The 13,511-nt window shown below is 37.6% G+C and overlaps 1 protein-coding gene across 2 annotated transcripts in view; it reads right to left on the bottom strand.

The window, feature by feature from the left end:
* Window positions 1-505: 505 nt before the first annotated feature.
* LOC121299525 (phosphatidylinositol transfer protein beta isoform-like) overlaps window positions 506-13,511 on the bottom strand; it is a 61,138-nt gene continuing 48,132 nt past the window's right edge. Inside the window, exons 9-12 of one of the 2 annotated variants that reach the window (XM_041227299.1) lie at window positions 9,780-9,890; window positions 9,102-9,224; window positions 6,832-6,911; window positions 506-767 (exon numbers count right to left, since the gene is read on the bottom strand). In XM_041227299.1, the coding sequence (XP_041083233.1) occupies window positions 6,864-6,911; window positions 9,102-9,224; window positions 9,780-9,890 (282 nt within the window). In that variant the 3' untranslated portion in view covers window positions 506-767; window positions 6,832-6,863. The remainder of the gene's footprint in view (window positions 768-6,831; window positions 6,912-9,101; window positions 9,225-9,779; window positions 9,891-13,511) is intronic. The other variant, XM_041227298.1, reaches the window with a different exon arrangement.

Here is a 13,511-nt window from a genome sequence, read left to right as displayed (position 1 = left end):
CAAACCTTGTTACCCACGCTTCACTTGAGGCAGTGCTTTCGTGGTTTCCTGACCCAGACAGCAATCATTTAACTGGACTCTCTCTGGCTGCCCAAGGTTACTACATGAGTGAAGATTCAAAGCTTCAGGCCATCGTCGGCCTTTACTTGCATTCAAAGGCAGAACAAACAGAAATACTTTGTAAGCTAGGAGAGAGCAAGACCTAACAAAAAGTCGAGTCTTCAGTATAACTGTAGTGGACATTTAAAACCTGGATTCAAAACAGAGATGGTGACAATGTAAAAGGGGTGGGGGCGGGAGGGGTTAAAAACAGAAATTAACAGGAAAACTGATGACAGAGGGGTGGCCCGCGACCCCCGCCCTCCCCCTGGTTTTTGTCTTTAATTGTCCAGTACTACTGTCTCCTGTTTTTTGTTCAAAAACAAGTAAATAAAACATCAAAAAAAAAAGGGGGGGGGGGGGGAGGACCCCCCTCCTTAACCAGGTTTTGGACCTACTCCTCTAATACCAATTAGTATTTTTTGTTGCTATAGTGCATTTTATTTCTCTTCATGGGAGTCGTTGGATTGTTTTGATTTTAAAATGCTGCCCCTGATATTTACAGTGAGTATTTTTTTCTATAGCTTTCAGCATTGTGAGGTCAGGTACAGTACTGCCAATCTCTTGTAACAAACCCCTAAATGATGCGAGAAGGTAACCGCTGTGAGCGATTGGCCTCATTCTGAGTTTGCTGCACTGGTTCCTCGCACTTGACCTTGTTTCCGAAGCTGTGGAGGGAAACAAAAGGAAAGAAAAAAAAAGGGAGAGAAGTGAGTTCAACATCACAATCTTCCTTATCGTTCTGTACTGAAAAAGCCCGTCTGTGATAGAGCACTCAGTGTGCTGCTGATGCATTGTTAGCAAATGACAAGGTACATTTAAGCCTTGGTCACCAAAATGAAGCCCCTCCTTACACATGAACAGCTGTCTGTGGGGCAAAATGAAAAGCCAATAGGAGTATCAGAATCTAGAATTGCAGGTTTATTTATATCCTTTAAATGTCCTTCTTATGGTGCCACCTGGTGAGGTCAATGCTTCATTAAGAGGGATCGTATGGTTAATTGCTTGAAGAATGAACATGTAAAGGTGAGCCCAATTAATCCTTATCCCCCAGGACACTCCTGCCTCCCACTTACAAGGCGGCCTTGAATAAAAATGATATCCTTGTGTTGCAGAGACTGCTGCCATGGAGGTTTTATTATTAATTATAGTAGTAATAATAATAATAACTGAAAATCGCTGTGATAATACATGACTACGCAGGAAAACATGTACAAGTTATGATATAAAATGTTGGACTGAATTTTTGAAAATCTTTAATAAAACTAAACGTCTCAAAGGGCCTCATTTATTATGCTATGCTCTACTGAAATACTTTCTTTTTCATGGAATTTATCTCGGAATTTAACTTTGCACTGAAGCAATGTGGTGCAGATGGACGCTGTACTCACATAGTACAGACTTTTTTCAAGAACAGGATTCCATTTGTATGTTAATCAGTCTCATTTGTACAATCTGGGGCTTTTACTGTTATGAGAACCAAACATGGGCTAGCAAGCCTCCACAACATGTCAAGCTTTGCTAGGAGACTTTAAGCATGAGTGAGTGCTGTCAACTGGGTCTATTTAAAACATAAATAGCATCAAATGTTATTTTAATGTGCGTTTTTCTTGTTCCCTTTTATAAATGAAAACCTTCAGTTCTGTTGCTAAAATTCTGAGATTTAATTGGTACTCCTATTGAGGTAGCTTTCAGCTATATTCACTACAAGTTGAGGACAGCAGTCTTTCCATTTCAGACAATGTGCTGATGTCTGCTTTCTCTATTCTGAAATGAGGAAATAAATGAGCAGTCAGTAGTGCATTTAGCAGCAGATCTATAAATACAGTTTAACACTCCATTTGAGAGCTACCTAACCTTTCAGCATGTTCAAAAATAACAAAGAAAACATTAAAATAGCCTTTGAAGCTATTGACTCAAACATATTCAGCCGAAATAATTATTCATGCAAGCAGAAAGTAGATGTGGGATTACACTCTCATTATTTGCCAGTAACTTAACTAAATACATTTGTTCTCTTTCATCTCAAAATAGCAGTCTGCCGAAATGAAATGTGTCACATACAGCATAACAAATTGCCTGTAGCATATTACTAGCCAATTTGATGAAAAATCCCGACATAGCCTTCCTTAATGAGTGCCATTAGTACAAGGACAGGTTCTCTAGATAATTGCAGTTAGATATATTATTTGTAGGCTCCAAAGATACTTTTGAAACCAGAATATCTTTTTCCCCCCTGCATCAAAGGGCATATGATTTGTTAGATTAGAACATAAAATGACCATTCAGCCCATTTATGCTTCTCTTTTTCCTAGTAGCCAATTATCTCAAAACTTTAATGTCGGGTCTTAAATGATCCCAATGATTCAGCCTCGACAACATAGCTAGGTAACCCATTCCATATCATCTCCACTCTGTGAAGGAGTATCTCTTACCCTCTGCCCTAAGTCTATCTACACTTCATTTCTAACTGTGTCCTCTGGTCTTGGTTTCTGTGCTGCGCTTAAAGAACTGGTTATGATTAACATCATTTGTAATGATCAACTCATTACAATTTGGATGCATATAAGCATTTTACATACTAATGTATCTTAATTATTTTTTTCATTGCCCCAACACAATAGATTTCAAATCTGTATTTAAATCAGAATATATCCTTGCTATTTTGAAACTATTTTAAAAAGGACTAAATAGTTCATTCTAACCTGGATCAGAACTGACCCCAAGTTTAATATGGGTAAAAAAATAATAATAAAAAAAAAAAACCCTATTAAAAAAAATACAAGCAAGGAGGATAAATCAAGTTTTACAAAGTTGAACAGGCTAAATGAAGCAGTTAACATTTCTGGTAACTTTTCAGGGGGGAAAAACATAATTCAGCAGAAAGTAACACCCACTATATTGGAAATTATCCAAAACAGTCCTTTCAAATGAATGGAAGCATTGTCAAAAATAAAAAGGCAGGTAGTTTTGTCAGAATTATGCCAGGAGGCATCCAGATAGTATTGCATTCATGAAACAGTAATTGTCTTTAAAATGAACAATACTGTTTAAGTGGTCATGCTTAATTGCATTGCTTGACATGTGAATAATTTTATGAAAGTGAGCGAGTTATGAAGAAGATGGCCACCACCTGGCAGTGACACTGAACTGCACTCTGTGACACACATGACAGCATGAAAGGGGCAAAATTACGCCACAATAAGACAGGAAATCGCCATGTTGTGCATGAGCAGGTTTAAGCGGAGAAGTGGATGCGACATTAAGGGAGAATTCTGAAATAGATCAAATAAAGCATGCAAGGAGTTTACAAGAGTATCATTCTTTATTATCAGTTTTTACCATGACAAATACTAATAAAAAGGTGGACTCATACACTGGGGCTAAATGATAAATGTGTTTTCATGCTACATATAGAACATTGTATAAGGTGCTCTACCAGCAGATATCTGCTCAGAGAGGTCAGAGTGGGCTTACTGGCTGCTGTGACCCACAGCGGGAGAAAAACCCTGCTGACACAGCACCTTATGCTATATGCTTTAATAATAGTGAGGCAAGAGTAACAACACAGTACAGGTAATTAATGTGAAGTCACATCCACCGGATACAAAGAGCAGTCTCACACAAAGAAACGTCAGATGGCTGTATCACATCAATATAAGGCTCTATTATACATTATATAACCCCTGCACATGGTATTATCTGGTATTATCTGCCACAGTTAACTATCATTAAATAGTTTAAAAGGGCCAGCTGCATCTGATTTATGAATAAGGCCTCAGTTGTCAATATTTTCCCAGATACTTCTATCTGTACCTAGAATGTATTTATGTAATTATTACATTTCTTGGTAATAAACACTGATAAATTCCCAGAAAATTGTATACAAAATCTAAAATAAAAAGGCCTTGGTTATACATAGGGGTCTACCTAAATCGCGATTTCGCAGAAAACATGAAATTGAGGGGTCACCTCGAAATTCACCTCTTTTAGGGGCCAATGCATACCAGACAAGTACAGAGAGAAAAAAAAAAAAAAAAACTTGTTTAAATGAACTACTGCACAACGCAAGCGATGCAAACTATGTATCTTCCTTCTGTAGATTTTTAAATTTCTTAATTCCTTCACCATCTGAATGCATTGCACTTGGGCCACAAAAAAAAGTCCTTAAATAAATAACATTTGCAAAAAAATACTCCAAAGTGGTTAACGTTCTTGTTTACTGTTCAAATGACAAAATGTTTTAATCAGCCGATCAGTGCATCTGTACTGGCTTTTCTGTGTCCTGTACAGTAGGGGTGGGACAAAGTCAGTGCTGCATTGTTTTGATTTAGGTTAAATTATTAATATTAATAAATAAAAATAAATTATTATTAATAAAATAAATTATTGGATGGGACAAACATGATAAAGAAAGTGCTGCATATGTTGCCTTTATTAAAGTATGCCAGATGCCCTTGGGTACCGAGTTTTGGGACTGTTTCTAATTGATGTCCACATCTGTACAACTTGGCAAAGCTTTGCTTTACACTTCCAACCAATTCAGTGGATGTAGAACATGCCGTCTAAATGTATGGGCAAGTCGACACCAGATAGAGAATGTCGGCAGCAATTGCTGGAGGACGTTGCATGCTTGCCTTTAACAAATGACAGCACTCTGTTTTAGTAAGGAAGCAAGTACCACTATTTTTAGGCTGTTATAGTGCTCTGAAATATTGTCTACTTTGGTTTATTTCATGTTCAAACAGGTCAGCAAAATATTTATTTTATTTCATAACTTACCTGCAAAAAAACACGTACATTCACTGTGATTAAGACCATTAGTTTTACAACACCACGATTAGCAATTAAATAAAATAAAAATATTAAACCACAGAAAGCTATGCAAATAAAATGGTTTGCTAAACATATATATTTAACCTAAGTGTTCAAATAAAAGACTAAGGACTGGTCTCCCAATGCATTACTAGTTCAGGCTTTAAAATCAATTTTCTTAACAGTATTTACAACACTAGGCCCGATTTTGAACTGCAAGACAAGGCATGGCTTTCTATTTAGTACCCAATCATGCCCTGCATTGTAGGTCACATGGCAACAGATCACAGGCACCACTATAATTCTACTAACGCTAATGAGGCAATATAATTGATTCAAACGCCTTCAATATTACAATTCATAGAAAACATTTGTGATATGTTTGATTTTCAGACTGAAAACCGAACGGCTTTACATACAAACACTGTAATCATCATTACTCTAACCAGGATTTCTAAGGTTACTAGAACCAATCATGTTGCTTGTAACCTGTTTGGATTAATATGTATTTATACACAAATGAAATCACTGCTTGACCCAATATGACAGAACACCTCACCATTTAGTGCCCAACATGAAAAAGCCCAAGATGATACAACATGGCAAACATATGATTCAACTTGAATTGAAGACTGCAGGACCAGCTGGGGTTCCAGGCTCAGCAAGAAAACGTATACGTGTGTGGAGATTGGCACAACGTTAATAAACACAAATCAAAATCATCTGAAACGTCACGCATAATGCTTCCACTCCTTTCATAGGGATCAAAAGGTTCACAGGTCGAACAATTAAGCCCCTGTAAACATTTCACAGGGCAGGTTACTTGTGTTAACCACATAGCTGTAGCATGTAAACCTGCCTTGAGAGAGCAAGCACATTGCTTTGCCAGGCCAGCTATTCTCCTGTTTCACTGGATTGAGTTAGGAGTTTCCTTATAGCTTTCCAATTTAAACTGTTCAGTTTAAATGCATCATGTTCTTACACTTGAATGTACTGTAGACTCTTTCTAGTGCAGTGTACTAATCCAAACCACAGTAATCAGAACAGACATGTAGCCCGAACCATGCCATCATAATGAAACGCATGCCTTTAGCAGCTGTAGAAACCAAGCCATACTATCCTAGTCCTACCAGAAGTATGTAAAACATTTACAGCTTTAAAAAAAAAAAAAAACATGTTTTTAAAAGGTGTATTACTAGGTGATGACCTAGTATTAAAATATACAAATGTAGAGTTTTATACTCCAAACAAATCATAATCTGAACAGGGTTTGAATTAGTGAGAGTCTAGTGTACTTATTTTAAAAACTTTTAAATCAGTAATTCAATTATATTTTAGCTAGGTAATTGGCCAGATTTGTATTGGAATATGTGTTAGAAGTTGTCAGCTAAAAAGCCATCAAAAGATACAAATATGAATAATGCTAATGAACATCAATTAATGCTTTTTAGACTGTAGTCAATCCTTACAAATGCTGGTCTGCAGTGCTTTTATTTAAAGCATTGTTCTAAATTGCATCAATATTTGGCTTCACAACAGTTTTATATTTGTGCTGTGCATTATTTTCTATATCAATAGCACAAAATTGATTTTTAAAAAAAATCTTATACTACAAATGTATACCATTAAGTTAAAATACATTTACTTTAATGAATAAAAATCTATCTATAAAGCCATTTGTGTGATCACACAGCAGACTGCAGCATTCTCCCAAAGCATTTCTTAGATGTTTCTAAGGATAACTACAGTAACAACATACCATTTTGTCTCACCACTATTTAAAAACAGAATCCCAGTGTCAGAAATGGAAGCAAAATACCTGCGCTTGCAGAGTAGAGATAATTGTGATTGTTTGAAATGAAATGCTTATCACCAAAGCGTTGCGTTCTGATCTCCCTCCTCCTTCCATAAACTTACACAGCCTGCCTCTGAACCTACAGGGGGGACTCCTAATCATCCGCTGCCGATGTGCCTCGAACAGAACCCTTCTTACGCATCTAGATGTAAAATAAAACTGTCAGCTAGCAGTCACAAGCCTTGATGTGGAGTTGGGTTAGTATGAACAGAGAAGAGAACTGGAGCGACGAATGCCTGTGGAGAACACATCCCCACTGGTGCTGGAGCCCCATTCATTCATGAGTTAGTACAGTTTCTAATGTGGCAACACAAGGTGGAAGGAAAGCAGCTGGTAAAATACCATGCACCTGCAGCGGTTGGATTAAATATTTCAAATGAGTTGGCAACATGAGTTTAACAGAACGCTGCGATACATACAGGCACCATGAGACACAGCAAGATAAGGTAATGTGTTTCTTGTAAACTTTGCAGGGTGCTCTGTAACACAAAGTCTCGCACACACAGAGTGACTGCTGAGTGTTGGTAGTTTTGGAATGATGTGGCCCAATATACCTCCATCAGTTTCATTGCAATGCTGAAAAGTGACTTCTCACCACAGCATTTGCTAGGCTAACAAATGTTCTAATGCTTTCCTTTCACTTTTTTGGTGACACAAGTCAAAACCTAATAACCGGAATACCATATTCATTCCACCTCTAAGTTTACTTGTACCAACATCAGTGGTACGTTGTGTGGCCTAACTGCTCTGTGGAATGAAAAAAACCAACACTTTATTCAAAGGGGAACAATATATTTATCATAGCAATTACTTTGAGAAAACCCCAGAGTTACCTAAAGACATGGGGGACTTTTATAAACTGCTCAAAACATTTCTTAATGTAAAAACCAAAGTTAAGAGGAGGAACTGTAGAACTAAATAATTGACAATTTAAATTGGAAATTGAGAAAAATGCTTCAGAAATATTGTTCCCCTTTAGTTTAACATCAACGTTATTAGATTAAAAAAGTATTATTAGCATAACAATTAGTCTACCAAAGTGCACTCCGCAAAGGTGTTCAGTTACTTGTTTAATCATATGCTTTTGCCGATAGATACTAAAAGCATCACTAAGAGATTTTTTTTTTTTTTTTTTTAATGTGAAAATGTTTCAAACGTTTATGGTAATGTAGGCAAACGATCTTGATTAGGACTGCACATTTTCTATAACCATGTAATATAATCTTAACCCTTACCACTCCGCATTGAATTAATCATAACTAACAGTTCAGTGTCTTGTAAAAATGGATGCACCTAAGATAACTTTGCTGTGATAAGTTGTCTTCCCTATATTGCTGTAGTTGTGGCTGTACTGGGGGTAAATTTGAACCTAGCTCCAGTGATATATGGTTTACTGAACACTAAAAAGTCAACAGCAACGCAGTTTGTGTTGGAAAATATTGCAGCAGTTGGTATAGGACACAAGACTGCTACGAATGTGTTTGAAACACTACAGAGTGTTCAGTATTGTTTAAGATAAAAGGTACAAATTTAGATTCAAAGCTATGTGAATACGTGTTAATATGTTAGTAAATCCATCTCCAAGTAAAGCCTGTCTTCCTAGTACTATCTCAAAAGGCGGTTCTACACTGGACTAGAGCAAAACATTCCGAAACGACTAGAACAGATGAGTGACTACACCACCACCAGTGATGAGAGCAGCTAGTCTTGGTGGCGCGAGTGTGCCCACATGAATAGAACTGTTTTATTTCCCCCTCACACACACTTCAATGTCAACAATCCTGACACAAACGTCGAAACACAAATCCATGTGGCACATGGACGACGAGAAACTGATTCATGAAGTGCAGCGGTATCTTCTGCTCTATGATTGATGATAAATGCAAATAACAACACTAAAAAAGGGCAACACATGGCAGAACATCACAGGCATTACTGGTGTGTCTCGTGAGTGCATTTAATATATCTATAGCAACGAAATCAGGAAGCCTTTCTAGAACCCCCAAATCCACCAGTGTACAAAAGCTTAAGCATTATCTGTCATATCATAACACTAATACCAGTATTTTCCCAATTACGTGTACATACATGTATTTGGACTCCTTTTTGGCACTAAAGAGATGCAGGGAATCACAGAAATAAATACGGACAGGCTCACGTGAAAGATTCCCGCCTTGGGAGCGTTTGCGTTTGATGTAGATAAAAACTCTCACGTCCAGTGTAGAACCGCATTAACTGAAGTCTTTCTTCCTAGCTCCAAGTAACTGACACCTGACCAGTGTTGTTACTGTCTTAGCTAGCTAATGAAAAGGGCGTTTCAGGAATTCTGTACCTCTTCAAGCTCTTTTTGTGTCTCGTCCTCCATTCTCCGGATATCCGCCATAGTCAGCTCAACCCATTTGTCAATCCAGCAGAACAGCTGGCGATGGAAGTTGGTGAAAATCCTCTTCTCTTGCTGAAAGTAACAATGTGAAGGACACGCAAAATTACACATGGGTTCCACTTACCAGAACAAAGCAGAAATCAAATGAAAAACCTCAAGTTAAAATAATTCAAATATGACCCTCACTAGCAGAATCAAGAAAGACAGACGAGGAGAACAACAGCTCTGTGATCTCTGTGGTCAAGCAGACGTAACTGTGTAACCCGCAGCTTTGTATTCTGACAGTGATAGACTGCATGCCCACACCAGAGGAAAACCACTGCACATACAGAAGACTCTGAATTGTGCCACAGCACAGTACCTCAAAGGTCTGTATACAAATGTAGTTTATCAGATTATAGACAAATGCAAATTATGAAACGTGCAGAGGAGGCTAGGAGTGTGATACAAGTCTGGTTAAGAACGGTGCAAGATCTAGGCGTGTATCGTGTTCACCATATAGAGTGTGACAGAGACATATTGAACAAGGATCCTTAAAACTCCATGCCGTAAAAAATAACCAGAAACTGATTATTTTATGTGCAAGGCGTAGAAATGAAAAAGGAGCAGCTCTTCAAGAGACATTACCTTGTGGATGAAGTGCTCAATTTTGTTCTGTAGGCCCCACCACTTGAACTTGACAGTCACCAGCTTGTAAGCACACATTCGAGGACAGTCCTGGTTGCCAGCTAGTTCTTTCTGTTAACATGGAAGACAATGACAGTTTAAATGCTACAGAAAATGTTATAACCCATTACGTATGCTGGTCAGAGCTGAGGGTTTACTGATTTTCAGCTGGACTTGCTGGTTCATTAGACTTGTCCGAGAAGCAGGCTCAATACTATTTTTAAAAGTCCATTAATTCCTTTTCCGTAAAGTTCCAAAAAAGTAACTGTTTGTACACTCTTGATTGAATCTATTGTGCACAAACCTTGTGCAGGTTTTATATGCCTGCTGGGTGCCCAGTAAGTGGAAATAAGTGTTCCAATAGCTGGCTTCAGCAGGGATAACATTTGTAATCCTGTTCTCTCGGACAGTTTGGTGTCAGTAGCGTGACAAACTAGGTCACCATGACCAATATTCACTGTTCGCACTTGTTCAGTAAGGCAATACCTTTACTAGGTTATAAGTTGTCATGAAAATTAAAGGTCCTTTTGTTGAAATTGTTGATTACTAATACGCAATCTGAATAATTTAAATCCTCTTGAAGATACAGTTCCTTTCTACATAAAAAAAAAAAAAAAAAAAAAAAAAAAAAAAAAAACTGTAAAAGTAGGTTTTGACAACACAGATTTAAATACCTGTGCCAAGGTCCACCACAACTGGAGGAGTGGTCCTCAAGACTGGGAAAATGTAAGTGTGAAACACATGCCTCCATTATATCCAATTGTGAAGAGGGGTGATCATGTTGAATTTTTAAATGACTACATCAGAAATGAGGGGTGTTTTATTCAGAATGAAGTTAAGGAATTGGCTACCTAGTCATGTTCTTAGACAGACTCACTTGAATCTTTTAAAGACTCAACTTGACAAAGTTTTGATAATAAATCAGCTACTAGAAACCAGATGAGCTTAGTAAGGCTGACTGGCCTCCTCTCATTCATACATTTTTGTATGTTCTTATATGAACACCAAAGCCCTTTGATTTAGACTAAATTACCACGGCTGGCATCTCATAAAAATGAGGGCAAAAGTGTTGAAGATCTCTTGCTATTTTTTAAAAATGTTTCAGATCTAAAAAAAAAAAATTGGACCATTTCTTCTAGGTATCTAATTTTCTCTATGGTCTCTATGGATTCTAGGGAATGTGGTAGTTATTTGATACCATGAAGCAGCAGATACAACTAGCTTTGAAATAACTTAAATAAAGGACAAAATACAAGCTAAGGACCAAAGCAATCTTCAAACACAGAGGAAAAATGAGGGCTGAAGTGCTCATAAAAGTAAGTGCATTTAAGCCCCCAGATTGAATTATTTCAGTCTCACTGTCAAATATACTGTCTTGGTAAAACACATGAATTTAACTATTCATCTTATTCAAATGCCCTTTGATTTTCCCTCGAGCAGCAAAATAGTTGGAGGTTAACACCGTGAGATGGTTCAGACATTGCAAACCTATGTGTTGCATTTCTCTTTGCTCAGGAAAAAAATTATCAAAAGAAAAAGCGTGAAAACGTGGAAAATGAAAGCTGTAAATGGGATTTAACCGAAAAGGCATATGATCAGAGCTACTTTTTCGGATGGCTTTGAACTGTTCTGCTGCATTGTACAGACTTCTAACAAAACCAGTAAAAAACATAAGCTAGATTTTGAGCATGTTAATGTCATAACAGTGCACATTACTTTGATGAGCTGCCCTGCTTAATTATAAAAAGTATCTTGTTTTTTCATCAGGTTTCATTTCCACCTTGCAGCTTGTCTGAGAATAGTTTGTCGTCCCCGCCCCCCCTCCAACATGTCAATGAACGCTTGTATAAACATGCTTAATAATCTCGACAGCCCTTCATTGTAAAAGGGCATCATTTCATACTTAGCTCGTTCCACAAGCCCCTATTAGTACTGAGTGAACATTAGATAGTCCAAGATCAGTGATAATCAGGGTCTGTAAAGGCAGCTCCTATGAGTATCATATAGGGTGTTGTATTTATATTTCTGGAGTGGGTGAAAATCAGCTTGTATCTTACAGCACCCTATACCATTAATGTCTTTTTTATTTTTTTATTTTTAACAGTTAAATTACAGTATAGTTCATCTTAATGTGATGTCATTTGATAGACATTTCACAGCCTGCATCAGAGTCTAATTATTATATACTATGTCATATGGAACATGAGCAATAGATTGTTAACATTGTACTAAAATCGAGAAAATAAAAAAATAAAAAGATTAAAGCCCCCTGCAAATATAAATGAGCCAATGACCTTTTACAACTATTTTAGATCAGAATTAACTCCTCTGCTTTGGAAAACTGTCTGGGGCAAAACAAACAGGATTCATCCTGTCGCACCCTCTTTCCAGTTAATTTCTTTCTTTTTGAGAATCAAAAGCGAAGCTGTGATCAGTTGTGCCAGAAGCAGCAGAGAAAAGGGGTCCAAGCGCTTTGCAATAGTACACCTGCTAACTTATTCAACACAGGCTTCAAGTGAATCTGTCAGCTCATCACTGAGTTTCCACCTCGAGGAAAAGGAACGGCAGCGTTTCTTTCACAAATAAAAACAACTGACACGACCTCTGGAGGCCTCAGAGGTTCTGTCTAGAAGACGAAGTAAAGTTGTAAGTGTGATCTTTTACCCTGCAGTGACTGTTCTGTTGAGCAACTGCCTGTATTTTATGGCAGCAGAGGATCCTAACAAGGCAGAGAAGCACAGATGAAGAGACAGTTACGAGGGATGATACTTCCTCCTCCAACACTGCCAAATGTGTATCCTTTCCAGGTAGCTGGCTTGTTGCCAGTGAATGTTTTATTTCTCTCCCTCTCTCTATGTCCTCCCTTCCTTACATAAATTTGGTTAATATTTAAGTGTACTTGCTTTGGAAGAAATTACAAAAAGCAAACGTTAAACACCGCTGTGCTGCAATTTAAACAGTAGTGTTAGAATTTAAAAATGTATGGTGGATACACTAGCGATTTTCTGTCAAGCGTTTATTCTACCAATCTCTGATCTCTAGATTTTCTTTTCAGGCTGTTTTGTCACAATGAATGATCATCTGCAAGCCGCTGAATAATTGGAAAAGGCGGCTACACGGCGCAACTGGCTTTGGGTTGCAAACTCATTTTAGAATGTCCAATTAGTTTTAAAGCAGCTGAAATATTTAAGGCTGCTTAAAAGCAGACCTGCATGTTCAAGTTATTTTTAAACTGTGAAAATGGGAGCGTGCGACTGTGTTGAAACTATCAGTTCTGTAGGTACTTCCTATAAAAGGTGACCAGAAAAACAAAACCACCATCCAGAGAAAAGGTGATCCACAGTTTGTTTTGCAATCCTGAGCTTTGAGCATGCTTTCAGAGGACATTCAGACCCTTCTACAGCTGCAGTTGTAGCAGGGCAGAATGCATCAGGTTTAGCTACTAGAATACTAAATACTAGAATACTAAAGAGGCTAAGAACTGCACACATTCCTCTGTAGAAACAACCTCTATCTGACATGCATCTTTGATTACATTTAGGAACAACTTGAATAGCTGGTTTTACCTTACCCAAGACAACATTAGGTAATTCAAGATTAGTGCTAACCAAGGTATGTGAAACCAGCCGTAAGCATTTAAACACTTGGAACACATTTAAACATTTTACTATTAACATTACTACTGTGTTGCTA

The sequence above is a fragment of the Polyodon spathula genome, chromosome 25 (genome assembly GCF_017654505.1).
Source record: "Polyodon spathula isolate WHYD16114869_AA chromosome 25, ASM1765450v1, whole genome shotgun sequence".
NCBI lineage: Eukaryota > Metazoa > Chordata > Actinopteri > Acipenseriformes > Polyodontidae > Polyodon > Polyodon spathula.
The sequence above is the reverse complement of the archived record's forward strand: the minus strand, read 5'-3'. Positions and strand labels throughout refer to the sequence as shown.